Here is a 20,892-nt window from a genome sequence, read left to right on the forward strand (position 1 = left end):
CACGCAAAGAATCCCCTTTGATATTTTTATCAGGGCTGATTTAGTGGTCACAAGCTCCTTTAGTTTTTGTTTGTCTGGGAAACTCTTTCTCTCTCTTTCTATTCTGAATGATAGCCTTTTGGATAGAGTATTTTTTGCCGCAGACTTTCCCCATTCAGCACTTTGAATATATCATGCCACTCCCTTTCAGCCTTCAAAGTTTTTCTTGGAAAAATGTCCTGCAACCTTATGGATTTTCCCTTGTAAGTTACTGTCGTCGTCGTCGTCATCGTCTTCTTCTTCTTCTTCTTTTGTTGTTGTTGCTTTAATTTTTTTCTTTATCACTATATTTTGCTATTTAATTACAGTATGTCTTGGTTGGGTCTGCTTTTGTTGATTTTGATTGGAGTTCTCTGTGCCTCCTGGATCTGCATATCTGTTTCCTTCCCCAGATTAGGGAATTTTTCAGTATTATTTCTTTTTTTTTTAATATTTTATTTATTTATTTGACAGAGAGAGACACAGCGAGAGAGGAAACACAAGCAGAGGGAGTGGGGGAGGGAGAAGCAGGCCTCCCACAGAGCAGGGAGCCCAATGTGGGGCTTGATCCCACGACCCTGGGATCATGACGTGAGCCGAGGGCAGATGCTTTCAGTTACTATTTCTTTTCTTTTCTTTTCTGTTCTGTTCTTTTTTCTTTTCTTTTTTTCCCTTTCTTTCTTTCTTAAAGATTATTTATTTATTTATTTATTTGAGAGAGAGTGAGTGAGAGATCATGAGCAGGAGGAGGGATGGAGGGAGAGGGAGAAGTAGACTCCCCACTGAGCAGGGAGCCTGATATGGGGCTCAATCCCAGGATCCTGGGATCATGATCCAAGCCAGAGGCAGATGCTTTACCAACTGAGCCACTCAGGTGCGTCAAGTTATTATTTTTTCAAATAAATTCTCTGTCCCCTTTCTCTCTCTTCTTCTTCTGGGACTCCTATGACATAAATGTCATTACATATGATGGAGTCACTGAGTTCCCTAAGTTTATTCACATTTTGCATAATTCTTTTTTCTCTCTTTTGTTCAGCTTGGTTACTTCCCTTTACTCTGTCTTCTAGGTCACTGATTTGTTCCTTTATTTCTTCCATTCTGCTGTTCATTCCATCAAATGTGTTTCGCATTTCATTTATTGAGGTCTTTATCTCTGCTGTTATTCCTTATCTCATGTCTTCCACTCTTTTCTCAAGTCCAGTGAGTATCCGTGTGATCATTGCTTTAAATTCTCTATTAGGCATGTTACTTATATCTGTTTTGCTTAGATCTCTGGCCATGGCTTTGTCCTGTCCTTTCATTTGGGATAAATTTCTCTGTCTCCTCATTTTGTCTGCCCCTCTGTGTCTGTTTCTATGTGTTAAGGAAGTCAGCTATGTCTTATACTCTTGAAAGTAGTGACTTTATGAAGAAGAGGTCTTGGAGTACCCTACAGTGCAGTGTCGCCTGTTCACCAGAACCTGGCACTCCAGGAGAGTATCCTCTCTGTGTTGCTATGTGTGTAGCCTGCTGTTGTGTCTGAGTCTCTTTTCTTTCAGTGTAGTTGTCTGCACTGACTCTCTGCGTGTTGTGGGCTGTGTTTGCTCTCTGTGGTGTTAGTGGGTCCCAGGCAGGGTAGAGTGCCTGCCGGGGAACTTGAGAGCAGGAGGTGGTATTAGCAAAATTTGCACTTGGTCACTAGTCCTCTGCTGGATTCCCCAAAGTGCTGCGGTAGCTGGGGGCTGCAAGCTGGGGCTGCTGGGTGCACGAGGCTGGGTGCAGCGTGCATCAGTGGCTGGGTGCAGTGTGTAGAGGGAGGCAGCTGTGCACCTGGTGGCCGGGAGCAGTGCACTGCAGTGGCTGGGCGCTGTGCCTTTTTGTTGTATTTTATTTGTTGTTTCATTTTCCTATTGCTAGTATGACAAATTACTGCAAATTTAGTGGCTTAAAACAATGTGAATTTATTATACTTCTAGAGGTCAGAAATCTGAAACAGTTCCACTGTGTTAAAATTGCTGTGGCAGCAGACCTGTCTTCATTCTGGAGGCTGGGGAAGAGAATCCGTTTCTTTGTTCTTTCCAGTTTCTAGATCCCATCTACATTCCTTATCTCGTGGCTTCGTCCTCCATTTTTGAAGCTCCTTGGCTTAACTGCTGCTTTTGTCCTTAAATGGCTCTCCAACCCTGATCTTTTTGTTTCTCTCTTGTAAGGACTGTGGTCACTACATTAGGCTCATCTAGATAATCCCAGATAATCTCCCTGTCTTAATCACATTGTGAAGTCCTTCTGCTATGTAAGGTAACATGGTCACAGATGGATGTGGACATTTGTGGGGGGCACATTTTCAGCCTACCATACTTGTTCTTGCAGATACATCAAAAACCACTAGTTTTTCTATGTTCTTGTATTTGGGTATGCTTTGCTGAAGTCCCATTATTTGTATTTGTTTTAACATTGCTTTCAAACTATTTCATATTTGTTTTTCAGTGGATTCTGTTAGGGTTACTGGCAGTGGTAACATTTGTTCCCTTTCTTCCTGGATTTATAGCTCTTTTGTTCTCACCTCTTTCCATGTTGTCTAGAATCTTCTAGCTAATGCTAAATAATAGCTATGAGAACATGCATCCTTCTATTGTTCTCAACTTTACTAGAAATTGCCTCATTGTTTTACTACCCAGGGTGGTAGTTTCTGATAAACACTCTTTTAAGTTAAGACATTTCTATCAAATTAAATCCTAGTTGACTAAGGTTTTTAGTCAGGAATGTATATTAAATGTATTAACCATTATGGTTGTAAGAGTAACCATATGGCTTTTCCCTTTTAATCTATTAATAGCTTTTCCAATAATGATCATCTCTGTATTCCTGGAATAAATCTTCCTTGGTCACAGTGTATTGTTCTTTGAATGTACTGCTGACTTCTATTTGCTAATATTTTATTTTTGCATTTATATTAATGAGTGAGTTTGGCACAGTGTGTTTAGTAATTGCGCTATCCTTGCACAGTTTTTGTGTTGTTGTGGGTTATGTAGTCATCTTGAATAAATTGGGAAACTTTCCACCTTTTTGTATGGTCTGGAACTGTTTATTTAATTATTAACTAATTAATTTTCCACCATCCCTCCCCTGGAACTATTTAAATAGTATTGAGGTTTTTTGTTTTTGTTTTTTTTAAAGATTTTGTTTATTTGAGAGAGCGTGTGTGAGAGAGAGAGCATGGGCAGGGGCAGGGGCAGAGAGAGAGGGAAAAGCAAACTCCCCGCTGAGCAGGGATCCTGACATGGGACTCAATCCCAGGACCCCAGGATTATGACCTGAGGTGAAGGCAGATACTTAACTGACTGAGCCATTCAGGCGCCCTGAGGTTATTGGTTTGGAAAGTTTTATAAACATAAGGTTCCTTGGACCACTGCTACTTACCTCGAAAACCTTCTATACCCAATGGTGAGATTGCGTTATTCTGAATCACATGTACTTTCTTATCTACTCTGTCTTATAGCATTTGAAGTACAGCTTGTGACTTGTAGAACAGGTTTCCTTTGGGCAAAGCTGCCCAATCCATAAAGAAGGGTCACGTCTACCAACATGGCTTCATTCATAGAAAACTGTCAGGCCAAGGGCTTACACAATAAAGGCTTGGCTCCCATGAGACTTCTTTTTCCATGTGCTTTGGGAGTTGTCTTTATCATTTATTAATTATTGCAGTGTTGCTATGAAACTTTTTTTAAAAAGATTTATTTATTTATTTTAGAGAGAGAGAGAGAAAACTTGAGTAGGGGGAGGGGCAGAGGGAGAGAATCTCCAGCAGACTCCCCACTGAGTGGGGAGCCCAATGCAGGGCTCCATCTCAGGACCCTGAGATCATGACCTGAGCTGAAACCAAGAGTTGGATGCTCAACTCACTGAGCCACTCAGGTACCCCTGCTGTGAAACTTCTTAGCAAATCTTTTTCAGTTCTTCAAAGAGCACTTCTCAATTCTCTGCTAAAGTGTTGCTCCCAGCTCAGAATTTGAAATTGATACTTATTTATATAAATGAGGTTGTCCAAGGCTGAATTGCAGTTTTAGGTTAGTAAACCAGGGGAGTTTGCAGTGACTGGATTTAAGTAATTTTTAAGAGGGGTCCTCTGATTAGGTACATGTTGATTTTAAATCTTTTATCAGAACTGTGTTTACATAAATATAAAAGTGCTGCTACGACTAATTTCTAAATCAAAATACTGCTGAAATGGGGCACCTGGGTGGCTCAGTTGTTAAGCGTCTGCCTTCGGCTCAGGTCATGATCCCAGGGTCCTGGGATTGAGCTCCGCATCAGGCTCCCTGCTCAGCAGGAAGCCTGCTTCTCCCTCTCCCACTCCCCCTGCTTGTGTTCCCTCTCTCGCTGTGTCTCTCCCTGTCAAATAAACAAATAAAATAAAAAAAAAATACTGCTGAAATCATCCCATGTATATGATTTGATTAAAAGGTAGTATTTTGGGGGGGTGCCTGGGTGGCATAGTTGGTTAAGCATCCAACTCTTGGTTTTGGCTCAAGTTGTGATCTCAGGGTCATGGGATTGAGCCCCTCTTCAGGCTCCATGCTCAGTGTGGGGTCTGCTTAAAAGACTCTCTTGTCCTCTCTCTCTCTGCCCCCCCCAACATATGAGTGCTCTCTTTCTCTCTCTCTCTCAAATAAATAAGTCTTTAAAAAAAAAAGTTAGTAATTTTTAAAAGATTTTATTTTTTAAGTAATCCCTACACCCAACATGGGACTCTGACTCACAACCCCAAGATCAAGAGTTCCATGCTGTATGAAAGGTAGTATGTTTGTATCGAGTATAAGTTGATTTCTCATTCTTTCCCCGCTGCAGTAAAACAGATCATCGGTAACATTTCAATATTTAATGAAACCTGCTTGAGATGGAGAAGTACAAAGACAGCTGATATAGAGGAGATGTATTCAGTAAGTTACCGAACTCTATGTATAGATGTTGTCTAGTGTGGGAAATTTAAAAAAATATCAGCAAACCTAAAAATCTACTTATGTAGCTGTTATTATCAATGGCAGATTTATAGTAAGAATTGCAAGAAAAAGCAAGAAAATGGGCACTTCTACGTATTTGAAGAGAGAGACCTTGGGGATTGCTGAGTAAGCCATGCGAGTTACTTTGTGCACATAGCCTGATGCAGAGCTGATGTCCACATCCCTGGAAGGAACCCGTGGCTTTTGCCTGTGTGTGTCTCTTCAGGCCAGTGTCTCTGATCAAGATCTGGACGTGTCTAGAGAGTAAGGGGGAACTTTCGAAGCTATTGTGGTTGTGAGTAAGAAAGGTAAAGACCATGGGATGAGAGCTGCTACTAGAAGAAATTAAGTGGGCAGAGAAGTATGTCTCTTGGGCCAGGTGCTGGGATGTTACCCGAAAGTGTGGAGAATGTCAGAAGGGGGCAGGCACATCTATGTAGATAATATGCATTTTAACTTTTAAAAAAATATGCATTGCTTTATATGAAGCATTAAATGCTGCTTCATCTATAAATAGCTCCTATTTTGATTCAGTTTCGTACCACATTAAACTGTTGAAAGTTGCTCCGTGATCCTGAAGACACTGTGGCTTGCCTAGGTCCAGGGTCATCCAGTTAAACCTCAAGTGTTGTAAAATGAATAGCAAGATTGGAAGGTGTATGGCCGTCACATTGCAAATACTGTGTTCACAAAATAAAAAATGCGTTATTAAAAAAAAAAAAATGAAGGGGGCAGGCCAAGGAGAAAAGCCCTGCTGAGCTTTAACCAGGCCAGCTAGGAGTATCATCACTCAGGTCCTGCTTTGGGGAAGCCTTAGTTCAGATTCCTCATTTTCTTTGTAGAAAATGTTCTGTGGCTTTGCCCCCGCCCACAGACATTTCGGTGTTGTGCATCAGAGATGTGAGAACAAGAATGAGAACGTTGTTAGCACTGGGATTTTGGCCTTTTGTACATTTTGATTTAAAAATATTTTTATTGTACTGATACATTGTAACGACGGTCCTTAGGGTATGACGACTCTGAGATTTGCTTACCATTCTGTTTCACTTTTTTTTTTTTTAAAGATTTTTATTTATTTATTGAGAGAGAGAGAGAGAGAATGGTAAAGAGAGAGCATAAGAGGGAAGAAGGTCAGAGGGAGAAGCAAACTCCCTGCTGAGCAGGGAGCCTGATGCGGGACTCGATCCCGGGACTCCAGGATCATGACCTGAGCCGAAGGCAGTCGCTCCAAAGGCAGTCGCTCAACCAACTGAGCCACCCAGGCACCCCTCTGTTTCACTTTTTGAAGGAACTTTAGAGTCGAGGGCAAGATGGCTCGTGAGAGAGGGCAAGTATCCAGGCATTTGGAGCCTTCCTCAAGCTAGCCGTTCACTTAGTGAATTTTCTGTTTCAGTTCCACATTCAGGGCCAGAGATGGTATCAGAAGGAATTTGCCCAGGAGATGATCTTTAATATCACTGCCAGGAGCCAGGCTCCTGAGGTGTGCTTGGACCTGCGTCCAGGTACCAACTACAGCGTCAGCGTCCACGCTTTGTCCTCTCAGCTTCCCGTGGTCCTCTCCCTGACAACGCAGATTACAGGTAAGTCTTGAATGGCAGCATTTGAAGGAACGAGGTCACCACAGAGCTGTAGGTGGGCCCCGATGAAGAGGAACACCACTGCTTCCTGTTGTTGTACAGTGAACCTGAAGAGTGAGGATGCAAGGGTCCTGTGGTTGTGCCTGTCATGTTTTCTTTCTTAGAAAGATAGTCGAGACAAAGTAGTAACACGAATCAAATCCTGGCTAACGTGTCCATGAGTGCTGGGTACATTCCTTCGGGTTATTTGGAATATTTAACATATTTCATACCTAAAAGGCTCGCATTACTGTTTCTCAGGTATGTGTGATTGTCTTTTTGTCGCAAATGCCTCAAGAGTCGGTTATTCTCAGGGAAAAGTGATTGGCAGTCCCACTTTGGTCCCCTAGCAAATTCATTTTCCACTCATTTTCTCTTGTCTTCTCAACTCTGGGATGCTCCCCTCTCCTCCTCCCCCTCCCCCACTCTGAGCTAATACTCAGAGTATTAGCTTCCTGTTTCTGACTTCACTGAGCAATTAGAAGTAATCAGGTGAGGACTTGCCTCTCCCAAGTCTCCCCTTGCTACCCGCATGCAGAACCATGTATTCTGTCTTCTCTCCTGTCCCCACTCCTCAGGTGACTGCCACCCTCAGGTACGTTGGACCCCATCCTTTCCTGCCTAATCATCATGTCCCCCCAACAGAGAAATAGTCCCAACACGGCATGAGCATGTCGTAGTATCTCCTTTTTTAAAAATGAAAACAAAGAAACAAGAAACACACTTCCTTTGATCCCATATTCCCTCCGGCTACTTCTTTCAGCATCCCCTTTACAGTGAAACTCCTTAAAAGAAGTGTCTGTTATGTAGGCTCTACGTCCTTATTTCCTGTTCTCCCTTTAACTGGTTCCAATCCGAAGGCAGTTGTCCTGTCCACACTGCTTTACTGGAAGTGTATTCATCTTACAAAATCCACTGGGCAGTTTTGTTTGTATCTGATTCCCTCCCCACCCACAGCAGCTGACATCCCTTCCTATTTGAAACGCCATTTCGCTTGGCTTTTGGGTCCTCTTGCCTCGCTGGCTCCTCCTCCTCAGGCTTCCTCGCTGGCTCCTCCTCCTCAGGCTTCCTCGCTGGCTCCTCCTCCTCAGGCTTCCTCGCTGGCTCCTCCTCCTCAGGCTTCATCGCTGGCTCCGTCCTCTTTTATTGATGTCCTCTCTGCCTGCTTCTGTTCCTTTTCGTTAGCCACCCCTTGTGCCGATACCGTCTCCTGACTACAAGCGTTGCCTGTATGCTGAGGATTCCCAAATACGTATCCTAGTCCCAGACCCTCCCCTGAGCTCCACACTCATATATCCAGTCATCTCTTAAACATCTCTTGTACGCGCAATAGGCAAGTCCAAGAGGATTTTGATTTCTCAACTCTTCTGTCACCTCCAAAGCCATTCTCCACCCGGGCTTCTCTGTCTCGGGTATTGGCATTCTCATTCACTCGTGGCTCAGGCCAAAGAGATTCTGTGCCCCTCCTCCCCACCCTCCGACTTCTAATCTGTCAACAAGCCCCATTGGCTGCTTTCTAAAATAGATTCTGTATCCAACTACTTTCCCCACCTTCCTCTTCCCTACAAAGCAGCCTTATCCAAGCCAGCCACCTCTCGTTTGGACTCCTGTGGTAGCTTTCTTACTGGTCTTTCTGCTTTCGTGGGTGCCTGTCAGTCTCCCGCCCCCCCGCCCCCCCCAAGTTACAACGAAGACCATGACTTTAAAAAGATCACTCAGGCGTCAGAGTGATTTTTTAAAAAAATGCATAGGAGAACATGTCATCCCCAGCTGAAAACTGTCCAGTGAGTTTGTATTAGTGTTAGAATAGAACCCAGGGGGTGGGAGGGATGGGGTGGCTGGGTGATAGACATTGGGGAGGGTATGTGCTATGGTGAGTGCTGTGAATTGTGCAGGACTGTTGAATCACAGATCTGTACCTCTGAAACAAATAATGCAATATATGTTAAAAAAAAAAAAAGCAGGAGGGGAAGAATGAAGGGGGGTAAATCGGAGGGGGAGACGAACCATGAGAGATGATGGACTCTGAAAAACAAACAGGGTTCTAGAGGGGAGGGGTGTAGGGGGATGGGTTAGCCTGGTGATGGGTATTAAAGAGGGCACGTTCTGCATGGAGCACTGGGTGTTATGCACAAACAATGAATCATGGAACACTACATCAAAAACTAATGATGTAATGTATGGTGATTAACATAACAATAAAAAATTAAAAAAAAAAAGAATAGAACCCAGCTTCCTGACCCCCACCTTCCTCACTGACTTCATCTCCTCTACTCCCCCCCTTTCTCACTAAGCATCTGCTGCCTCCCTGCCCTCCTGAGACGGGTCAAACCTGTTCATGCATCCAGGCCTTTCCATCTACTGTTTACTCTTCCTGGGGCACTCTCTGCATGTGGCTTCTTTATAATCATCCGGGTCTCTGCTCAGATGTCATTACCTTAGAGGAGCTCTCCCTCCCGTCCTTGCACAAATAATCTCCATCTCCACCCCATCCGTCTCTAGCCACGTATACTGTTTGAATTTCATCACAGAACCTGTTGTCAGAACTTGCAGCATTTTTTAATGTACTTGTTTATTTTCTTTCTCCCCTCCTAAAATAGCTCCTCAAAGGCAGAGATGTAAAGACAGTGCTGCCACATAGCACAAGCCTTGAGTGGCCCCCGGGTATTATTGGTGTTGAGGGGATGCCTGGTTAGTGAAGAAAGACTTTCAGACGAAAGGAATTCACCACCTTTTGGGCTGGAAAGAGAAGTAATGTTCAATTGGGCATTCCTTCCTCTGGTGACTTCTTCAAATGAAAAGCTGTTTAGTTTCCTGCTCTTCGGTCCTTGTGTTTTGGATGGTTTGCATTGCGGATTCAAATTAGTATATCATGTTTTTTGAGTTGGGGAGAAGAGTTTCTTCCTGAGGAGACACTTACTTCTACCTTGTTTTGTAGGCTCTGTAGAGCCCCAGTAGCTCAAGCGCCCTGTGCTCATGGCCACCAGGGGACACTGTGGAGCTGTTTAAATCCATTGAGACCCTTAGCTAAGCTCGGAGACAATGGCTGCATATTTTCCAACTCTACCCTACTTTAAAGAACTTGAAATTTTATTTTTTTATATTTTTTAAAAGATTTTATTTATTTATTTGACAGAGGCACAACGAGAGAGGGAACACAAGCAGGGGGAATGGGAGAGGGAGAAGCAGGCTTCCCGTCAAGCAGGGAGCCCGATGTGGCTCAATCCCAGGACCCTGGAATCATGACCTGAGCTGAAGGCAGAGGCTTAATGACTGAGCCACCCAGGCGCCCCAAGAATTTGAAACTTTTTAAAAAGTGTGTGAAAATTCAAGTTGTTACAATCTTCTGAAGGGGTAAAAACCAACCAAACAAACAAAAAGCCACCCAAGCCCTCTTTTTCATAAAAGGGGAGAAAAAAGAGCCTTTCATGTTGATATGAAGAGAGGTATGCCTGATTGCCTAAGATGTGGCTTTGTTTCAGTAAAATCGTGAACTTTTGAATTTTACCAGAAATGTGAGGCAAGGGATTTGGGTCTGGAAAACGCAGCACCTGATTTCCCAGAAGAAAAGTGAGTGGAATTTCCCTCCCTCATGTCTTACATTAAACTAAATCTTACTGATGGGAACAGGATGAAGACAAGTGCTTTAAATATGTCGCTGACCTCAGAGGAGGGCGCAAATTCTAGGCATGTTGAAGGACAGAGGCAAGTGTCCCAGTGAGAACTGGAGAGCGAGGGTGAGACCAGATCCTCTCGCGGAGTCTCTGCCTCGGGGCTGACAAGCTTCCTCAGATAGAGCCCAGTGAGCTGAATTCTTCAGAAGAGCTCCACCATTTATATTCCCTTCAGGACAGGATGAAGAGCAAACTTCCATCCTCCGTGTAGATACAGAGTCAGAAGGGCTTTCCCACGTCAGCTATGCTATTTTTTAGCCAAGTCAGAAAGCTGTAGGCAAAACTATCTTACCATAGGGAGCGAGAGAAAGCCAGGGAGGGGAAACTGGCGGGAGAGAGAGAGAGAGAGGGAGAGAGAGAGACAGCAAATGTGCACGGAAATGTCAAGCTAAAACCACTGGTGCACCCAACACTGTGATCATTTGAGGTTGAATATTTATTACAGAATCAAGAATGCCAGGGGCGCCTGGTGGCTCAGTCGGTTAAGCGTCTGCCTTCACTTCAGGTCATGATCCCAGGGTCTTGGGATTGAGCCCCACGTCGGGCTCCCTGCTCAGTGGGGAACCTGCTTCTCCCTCTACGTCTGCCCCTCTGCTTGTGCTCTCTTTCAGATAAATAAATTAAATTAAAAAAAAGAATCAAGAATGCCGGAGGAGAAGAGGGAAGAAAAAATGTCAAGGAAACCATTCCTTCCCAAGTTTGCCTTCAGTACCAAGCCTGGCAACTTATATGGGGAATTTCCCATCTCTGCCTGCATTCATGAGAAGAAAAAGAGAATGTACTTTTTCAGATGTTCAGCAAAGCGATTGAAAAGACACATGTGTGTCCCAAGCATTATCGGACTGCCCCCTTCATGGAGGGTAGGTCCAGTGGAGGGAGCTCTGATTCCACCTGCAGAACGAGGAGCCAGAGCCCCTGCCTCCTCTCCATGACTACTGGGTGCCCCCAGGAAGGACTGTGCGGGACCAAGTCTGCTGAGTTCTTCTGCAGAAGGAGTTATTCTTCTGTGGTTGGCGACCCACAGACCATCCAAAGCTGGTGCACCCGTGTCCTCTGAGAACCCTATCTCCTTAGGCTGTTCCAGTGTACCACATGTATTCCTGCTGGGCCCCCTGGTTCCCAGGGGCTGAAGCTGCAGGAGAGGTCAGGAGAGGGACTGGCCTTCACCCCGCTGTTTCCCTCTTGTCCGGACTCTCTCAGAATCTTTCATGGACACAAGTGTTTTGACATCTGGATATCTAATGTTAGATCAGGCCAGACGGGAGCGCACATGCCCTTCCATTCCTCCGGGGGCCATCGATTGCTCTCATCCCCAGCAATCTCCCAGCTACTTTCTAGCTGCAAATCCAACCCCAAACCCCCAAGTGAATGGCTATGTGGGGATGGATATCTCCCAGCTCCCCTCCCTGAAAGCATCCACATGCAGGGCTAGGCCCCATGGAGACATAGATGATACACCACAGAGGAAAATAGGCTGCATACTATTCTTTTCTTCTATTAGTGTTAGCTTTTACAAAATATGAATGGGAACGTTTTTTTACCTCATAAGCCTAAAAACCAGAGTTTCTGTGTGTGATAGAAGTGTGGGAAGGGCATACTGTGACATAACATTTTAATCCAGCAAACATTTATTGACTTGCTATGCACAAAGACCTGTGCTAAGTGCTGAAGAGGGGATTAAAGGTGAAAAGATTGTTCCTTTTCCCTGGAAGGCTAAGTCTCATAACTTCATCGATAGGGGAGATGAAGCCAGCCATGTGATAGCTGATGACTTACGGTGTAGCTACCATTTTTTCTATTGCTGTCAATTCCAACTGATCACGTCTTCAGCATGTGGCATGGTCTATCTGGGGAGGTGCCAAGGATTAGGAGAGAACCATCACAGTGTCTTTATGTGTATTTATTTGTGTGGGTTAATTCCTTGCATTTACTTTAAGTTTATAGTATAAAGTTGGGACCTTTGCTAGTTTTGGTGCAGATATATAATTTTCTATTTTTGGTTCTCTTTGTTCATTTTGGTATGTTTTGGGAGGATTTTAACACATTTTCACTTATATTACCTCCTTTCTCTTACTGATTTTGATAGTTTGCCTACATGAATGATATTAATCTTTTGTTATACATATTATAATCCCCCATACTATTTACTGTTTAGTTTTCTTGTCAATATACTTTTTAACATTTAGACATTTTAAGTTTTCATGTAATCAATTCTATTGATGCTTTTTTAGTTTCTGCCTCTGATCATGCCAAGAAAAGCCTTCTCTGCCCTGAAATTAGATCAGTTCTTTTTTTTTCCTTAAGGATTTTATTTATTTGACAGAGAGAGACACAGCAAGAGAGGGAACACAAGCAGGGGGAGTGGGAGAGGGAGAAGCAGGTTTCCCGCTGAGCAGGGAACCTGATGCGGGGCTCGATCCCAGGACTCTGGGACTGTGACCCGAGCCGAAGGCAGACGCTTAACGACTGAGCCACCCAGGCGCCCCAGATCAATTCTTATTCTTTAATATTTTCTAATGCTGCTGCTGCTGCTTTTTTTGTTAGCTCTGCGCCCAGTGTGGGGTTTGAATTCACAACCCCAAGATCAAGAGTCACATACTCTACCGACTGAGCCAGCCAGGTGGCCCTCTAATGCTTCTTAATAGTTTTGCTTTTCACCTTTAAACGTAGACCCACTTGGAATGCATCTTGATACATGGTATAAAGCTAAATTTACACGGTCATTTTTTCCCCTAAATGATAAGCCAGTTTCCTGCCACGTTTGGAAAGACTGTCCATGTCATACACTATATTCTCATTTATTTGTTTGGGTCTCTTTCTAGACTGTCTAGCTTCTTCCATTGTTTTGCCTGTCCTATGCCTGCACCTCACTCTTTCAATTATTATGATTTTATACTATATATAATATTTTGTAGGGCACGTTCTCCTTCATTGCTTTTCTCCTTACTCTGTAAGGTTTTCTCACATGGTAGCCCTTCTGTTTTCCTTTGTCGTTTGCTTCAAGTAGAGGATGGATATTGTCGACACCTAGGAATGGTAATGAGGTTCTCCCTTCTGGGTCCTCCCCCACCTCACATACCCAGGGTGGAAGAATTACACTCTCCAGCTCAGACGAGACCCGATTCTGGACTTGAGTCTGATCTAGTTTAAATCAGTAATGAGGCTCATGGAAAGGAGAGAACACATCTGCCCAGGACACCAGTTTGGGGGATGGGGAACAGCATTCTGGAAACATGGCTGGAAATTAAGGTTATTTAACCTTCAAATGTAGCTAAGAACGAGCCTGATGAAGTTCAGGCTTTGACGTTAGAGAGAAAAAGTCTCCTGTTTAAAAACCAAGGTGGGGAAGGTCTCAGAGCAGAAAGCAGTCTGGAAGTCACATGGTGATAGTATCAGCTGGATGGCAGAAACTAGCAACAAGGGCGGGGGGCGGAGGGGGGGTGCTTCCTGCTCCCTCCGTGGGCCCGCCTTCTGCAAGCCCAGCAAGCACTTTGTTCTGCTTTGACCGAGGGCGATGAGAAAGGGGGGGGGAGGGGCCTTAAACGGTTAGCCAAGAGATTAGAAGAACTAAAATTATTAATCTCAGAGAAGAGCAAACAATTTAAAAGAGGCCGAGGAGGGTTCTCACACACAGAGTGAACAGTAAATCTCCCTTGGGGCTGAAAACAGGAAGTATGTGATAAAAACCACTTACTCTGTGGTGACAGCAAAACATCACAAATGAAAGGGCATTTCCCTGTTCGCGTGAAGGGCTGAGGGCAGAACTTCTCAAACTAGAAGGGGCACACTCCCCTGGGGGACCTGGTCGGGGTTTTTCAAATCTCAGCCCCCTCTCCCCTTCACTCCCGCAGGAAGCTTGCAGCTGTCTTCCTCAGGGGTGTCAGATCCAGAATCTCTTGGAAATGAGGTAGACCTTCAACACCTTTTGTGAGACCTCGGCTGTAAGCAGGGGCTGTTTCAGGCCACCTTGAGGGTCCCCGGCAATCCCACAGGCTTACAGAAACCAGAATTTATGTGACCATATCTGGGTGACTTTGGAAGAAGTTCTAGACTTGGCAGTGTTTTATACAAGTTACTGGGGGCTCTCAGTGGCCCCGAGTGTCTCTTCCATCTGCCCCCTCTTCTCCATTCTCAGCCCTTCACTTGCTTCAGACCTCAGGCACTGCATACCTAGAGTCTTGGACAACCTGTACTTTTGCTCTTTTTCAATTCATCCTCCAACCAGCTGTCTAAATTGCATTTCTAAAATTCACATCTGCTAACACTCTGTAAATGACTTCTTGTTTCCAGGACCCCCAATCTGACCTATCCCCACACCTCCTCCTTGGTTGTGTGCCTGTTCCAGGCCGGGACTCCGCCTTCCAGCATCCCTGAACTCCTGCAGGGTTGCGGTTCTGTCTCTGCCTGCTCTCCTACCACCTGCCCCTGGGTACATGCATTTCAGCATTCGATGGTCTCTCCACCCCCTGCCCTTGGTCAGGTGTTCTTCCTCTGCACGCCGACAATGCCCCGTGTACGACTTTATCGTAGCTCTAAGTGCCATGTGTTTACGAAACTGTCTCCACTGTGAGACTTCGAACTCCTGGAAAGCAGAAACTGTGTCTTCCATGGCTGTTTCTCCCAGCCTCCCAGGATGCATGGTGTATAAAGGTGGCTAACAAAAGGGTTGGTAGGTGATGTATAATTAACATATTCGATAGAGCTTTATTATGGAAGAATAATTGACGTACAAATTGTATTAGCTTTAGGTATATGACATGATAATTTGATATTTATATACATTATGAAATGGTCACCACGATAACTCCAGTTACCATCTGTCACCATGCAGAGTTGTTAGAATATTATTGGCTGTATTCCCTATGCTGTACATTACATTCCCATATCTTACTTATTTTGTAACTGGAAGATTTTAACTCTTAATCTCTTTCTCTTATTTTGTCCACTCCAACCCCCTACCCTCTGGCAACCATCATATTTGATAGTGCTTTAAAAAACTATCTAGGGACGCCTGGGTGGCTCAATTGGTTAAGCTTCTGCCTTCAGCTCAGGTCATGCCTGAGGCCCACATCAGGCTCCTTGCTCAGCGGGGAACCTGCTTCTTCCTCTGCCTGCCACTCCCCTTGCTTGTGCGCTCTCACTAACAAATAAATAAAATCTTTTTTAAAAATTAAAAAAAATTAAAAACTAGGCGGTTAGGGGCGCCTGGGTGGTTCAGTCGGTTAAGTGTCCGACTCTTGATTGCGGCTCAAGGTCATGATCTCAGGGTCGTGAAATCGAACCCTGCGTTGGGCTCCGCACTGGGCATGGAGCCACTTAAGATTCTCTCTTCCTCTCCCTCTGTCCCTACCCCCCCCACAAAAAAACCCACAAACAATATAGGAAGGTATAAGTTTTTATTTATTATAATTTGGTTTGGGAATTTCTACCCCAAGTCTATTTTCTTATTTTATTTTTTTAAAGATTTTTATTTATTTATTTGAGAGAGAGAGAATGAGTGGAGGGAGAGGGACAAGCAGACTCCCCACTGGGCAGGGAGCCAGATGCGGGGCTCAATCCCAGGACTCTGGGATCATGACATGAGCTGAGGGCAGACGCCTAACCAATTGAGCCACCCAGGTGCCCACCAAGGTTATTTTCTAATTGGGTAAATAAACTCTTGAGTGTTTATCTTGGCCTCCTAGTCCTTAATTTCACTGTAACAGATTTTAAGGCCAGGGTTGGGGGGGCACTCATGTTTTTTTATTTTTTATTTTTTAATTTAATTTAAATTCAACTAACATATAGTGTATTATTAGTTTCAGAGGTAGAGCTCAGCTATTCATCAGTCTTATATAATACCTGGGGGAGGCATTCATATTTTATTCTTTGTCTTTTTCTCTTCCTTTCTCCCTCTATAAATCTCATTCACTTCATAGCAATGTTGAGAAGATTATATGGGATGAGGCCTGTGCAGGACACAGCTAGTGCATTTCATTAGTGCCTAGTGCATCTGAGCTGAGGTACCCACAAGGCAGAATGCTGCAGTCATACTATGAACGTAACTACCAGTTAGATACTAGAACGCTGGTGTCAGCCGATATAGTCCCCTCCCAGTAGAAGGTCCTTTTGGGATATCTAGTTGCTGGGGAGAACAAAATGAGGACAGAATGCTCTGTGACTGGAAAGGATCTAGAAGTCAGAAATGCTGGTCTTCCCCACCAAATAGGAACCTGTCCAGCAAGTTAACTGTCAGGCCCGCTGTGTGCACCCTCTGTCAGCACTGGGGATTCACTTAAAAAAAATTTTTTTTTATTGTAGATTTAAAATATACAACATAAAATGTACCATTTTAACCATTTTCTGGCACAAAATTTATTGGCATTAAGTCCATTCACAATGCTGTAAACCCTCACCACTGTATTTCTAGAACCTTTTCATCACCCCAAACAGAATCTCCGTTGATCATTAAGCAACTAACTCCCCCTTGCCTACCCACCGCTCGGTCCTCAGCAACCTTTAATCTACTTCTGTGTCTATGAATTTGTCTGTTCCAGATGTTGCATAGAAGAGGGATCATCCTTCTAAGTCTGGCTCATTTCATGTAGTGTAACATTTTCAAGATTCATCCATGTGGTAGCAGGTGTCAGAAAACGCTCATCGCTTTTTACATTAAAACTTTCCCTTCGATGGCTCCCCGATGACCACTTTTGTCATGCTTCCACTCATTCCAATCACACCCTTTTCCTCTTTTCCGCTTGTTTCCAGAGCCTCCCCTTCCGGAAGTAGACTTTGTCACAGTGCATGGGGGGCCTCTACCACGTCTGAGACTGAGGAAAGCCAAGGAGAAAAATGGACCTATCAGGTGGGTATTGGCCCCTTTTCCGTGGTTGCCCAGTGGTCCTCATGGAGAGTCTTGGAAACTTTGGTTTGATCGAGGAGGGGGAAGTCCTAGGTGCTGCACTTGAATAGTTGGGGCAGTGCAATCAGGGCCTCTTGTTTTTGATTCCTTGGCCACAGATTGGGCCTTGAGTTCCAACCAGCATCTTTCCAAATGAATAGAGAGACTTCTAAGGAGCCAGAGACAGGCATTTGGGCAGCTTAGCTCAAAAAATGAAATCCCTTCCTTTGGTCACCGGCCGGACAAGCATTGACTGTGTGTGATGTGGAAGGTGTTAATCCTTTGCACTCACCTCTTCATGTACGTCTCTCAGTGATGGTGGACCAGGAGCATCATTTCATTTAAAGATGATCTTTGGGTGTGTGTAGTCGATCTGAAAGGGTCATTTGGATAATTCTCTTAATTTGTTCACACATTGAGTTATAGGCAAGACGCTGCGTAGCTAATGACTGCTTCTGGGATTCCAGATGGTATTAGGATGGAATTAATTCACCTGACTTGGAGAACTACATTGTGTTCCATTAAGCATTTTATTTACAGGGTCATGCTTGGATTAGGAAGCAGAATTAACCCCCCACCTTTTTTTAGAAAGGAAGATAGAGGTTCCCCTGGAGAGATAAGCACCTTGCTCACAGGAATAAGGCAAGGACATGGCAATAGCCTTGCCATCCTTGAACTAACCTTTGTTGCCTTATGTCATTCTTGACCTGTTAGTCTAATGACCCTTCAGTACATTCAAGGTGAAAATAAATGTGAGATATTATAAAATTATAAAAAAGAAAGTCTGGATAAATATCTGTGTGTCTCTTTTTTGTTTGTTTGTTTAATTTTAAGTAGGCTCCGTGCCCAGTGTGGAGCCCCAGTGTGGGGCTTGAACTCATGACCCTGAGATCAAGACCCGAGCTGAGATCGAGTCAGACACTTAACCGACTGAGTCACCCAGGTGCCTCTGTGTGTCTCTTTATAATGAAACTTAGGCTTTTCCTGTCTTTCCATTAGTTTAAGTGCAGTAAGTTCTCAAAGGTCTTTCCAGGCATTGCCTACATTGTTCTGTTTCTTGATTCCTGATGAGTTACTGGAAGGCACTGCCATTCTGTTGCTATGAGGAGAACAGAAGTTATGATATCACTGCCTGAGAGAATTTGCAAGAGCAAATGTAGTATGTAGGCCAATAATTACATAAGGCAAAAAGAAAAGGCAAATGACAGTCTATCCTTGTGGCTAATGTGCCCTCCAGTGCCTCTAAAACAGGAAGTGGAGATCTGTGAGTCATTCCAGGGAGGGTGGCAGTGAGAAAGAGGGGAGAAGTCTTTCCAGAACAGTCATGTTACAAACAGCCACAACTGCTTCCCTAACGTCACCAGGGTTAATTACCAACAGGCAAGTGGAGCAGTTTCCTCTCTCTGACTACCTGGTTTGAGCGGGGGGAGCAGCTTTGCCAGTGTGGGAGACAGGCCTAAGTCTGCTTTCTGCATTGTTTGGTGGGGGGGAGGGGCAGTGGCGTGGGGCACATGGTGGAACAGGGCCCTGGGAGCAAGGCTCCCCTCCTTAGCTTGGTGATCTTGAGTGAATGATGCAGCCTGTTCCTGGGGTCTCTTAATGCTAGTGTCTCCCACACTTGCCAACTTAGAGAAATAATCTGGGTTGCCCTAGCAGCAGTACAAATTCTCAGACTCAGCTCCTGGAGATTTCGATTCAGTAGGTCTGGGATGGTGGGGGGAATTTGTGTAATTATCAAGCAACTCAGGTGATTATGATCATGCTAACTGGGGAGACTGCTTTATGCCCCATGAATGGTGCCTCTAATGTCCAGAACCAAAGGTGAGCCTTGAGGTTGCACTTGAATGCCACCATCTACATGGAAAGTCAAGTTGGATTGGAAGAGGAGCTTGAGGACAGCATGGAGCTTCTGCACCCTTTATTCTCTTACCTGCAGCCATGATTTATAGGGATGTCTTCAAGTCGCCAGGAAAGTGTGCTGTTACAAGCGTTCCCCTGTAGGCAGTGGATGCTTCATAGATGTTTACTGGTGCTGGTGGCAGCAACTCACCGCCCTGCAGGCTTTACCTTGTACCTTGTGTAGAAAGCTCTTTGCTGGAAGGTGAGCCCAGACTTTGTGGAAATCAGGGCCCCGAAGACACATAGGATGTTTGGGATGGAGGTTTTTGCAAGTCCCAGACCTACTGTGGTGGAGGGCTCCCTTTCCTTAACCTAGTGACTCATGGACTTTTAGGAGGCAGGAGATGGGGCATTAGGAATGTGGAACAGGAAGTGTATATTTGCTAGTAAAATAGATTATGTGGCCTCATGGCTTGGAAATTACCCTAATCATCTTTGGTACCAATGCGTGTTTTTCCTCTTTACGGAAACGTCAACTCAAGAAACATTAGTGGGGAGTCAGTCACAGCCAAAGAACTGGGTAAGGATTTGCAAGGATACAGGAGTAAGTCATTTAAATCCCTGCTGTCAGGCCTGATAGAGAAAGCAGATGTTCAGACATGTGCTATCCTAGAGGCAGGAGAGAAGGAAGGCGGGGAGGGGTTGAAAAAGGAGGCATGATTCATTGTTGGTGTGTTTTTATTCTTACACCTCCTTTCGCTGACAGGTTTTGTATTTGGTGGGATAAACAATAACAAAACACATACAAAAGGATGCTTGCTGGCTAGTGTGATCCTCTGTCCACAGTGGGGGAACAGTTTCACAATGTACACATGACATTTTACCCTTCTGCCTATTTCAGGACATGGTCAGGCTAGATTAACGCACGGTGACTTGGCACTCCTTCTCATTTATTTCACATGAACTCTGGTATCTGTGAACTGGAGGGAATGCAGATCACATGAGTTCCGTTTCAGCTTACCATGTGATTGGAGCCTTTTTGCAGACTTAGTACATTAACGCTTGTAGGCAGGCAGCCTCCATGTGACTGCTAAACCCTTTCCCCTGCTGGGTTTCATTTGCCCACGTGGAAACCGCTGATGAGATCAGCTGTGTGGCATGCACACTCAGGGCAGCCATACATGTAACAACCTCTCGCAGCTCAAGAGGGTTTACTTGGCATCCATCTGTGGCGGGAACTTGAGATCCCTCACATCGTGTCATGGGGCATTAGCACTGAGGGTCCAAACTGGAATTCCCTAAGTGTGGGCGCTGTCAGACTGTAAATCCCCCTGGGGGCAAGGACTTTTTCTTGTCCAGGGATGTATCTCCAGTGCCCAGAAAAGTGTTTCTCTCATAGCAGGTGCTCAATACATATGAATAATTGAATGAACGACTCCCCCAAGCAGGGGTCTGATAGACATTTTCTTTTTTCTTTTTTCCAGTTCATATCAGGTGTTAGTGTTTCCCCTGGCCCTCCAAAGCACATTTTTTTGTGATTCTGAAGGGACCACCTCATTCTTTAGCAACACTTCTGACGCTGAGGGATATGTGGCTGCAGAACTACTGGCCAGAGATGTTCCAGATGATGCCACGGAGATATCTATTGGAGACAGGCTGTACTATGGGAAATACTATAATGCACCTTTGAAAAAAGGGAATGATTACTGCATTATATTACGAATCACAAGTGAATGGAATAAGGTATACTTCTTTTAAAAATTTGTGAATTCTCTATTTTCTTCTTCGCGTGAAATGTCAATATTTGAACATTTGTTTCCCTGTTATTTGGGATGGACACTGCATGTACGAACCATAAAAATGTGTCGAATACTTTGCCTGTATAA

General features: G+C 44.5%; 1 protein-coding gene across 6 annotated transcripts in view; it reads left to right on the forward strand.

Moving 5' to 3' along the window:
- SUSD1 (sushi domain containing 1) overlaps positions 1-20,892 on the forward strand; it is a 127,105-nt gene that overhangs the window by 87,687 nt on the left and 18,526 nt on the right. For all 6 annotated transcript variants that reach the window (XM_025888078.2, XM_025888080.2, XM_025888079.2 and 3 more), the window contains 4 exons: positions 4,846-4,937; positions 6,391-6,577; positions 17,035-17,131; positions 20,491-20,749. In XM_025888078.2, the coding sequence (XP_025743863.2) occupies positions 4,846-4,937; positions 6,391-6,577; positions 17,035-17,131; positions 20,491-20,749 (635 nt within the window). The remainder of the gene's footprint in view (positions 1-4,845; positions 4,938-6,390; positions 6,578-17,034; positions 17,132-20,490; positions 20,750-20,892) is intronic.

Source organism: Callorhinus ursinus, unplaced genomic scaffold, assembly GCF_003265705.2.
Source record: "Callorhinus ursinus isolate GAN/ISIS: 27379988/994484 unplaced genomic scaffold, GSC_fseal_2.0 scaffold24, whole genome shotgun sequence".
NCBI lineage: Eukaryota > Metazoa > Chordata > Mammalia > Carnivora > Otariidae > Callorhinus > Callorhinus ursinus.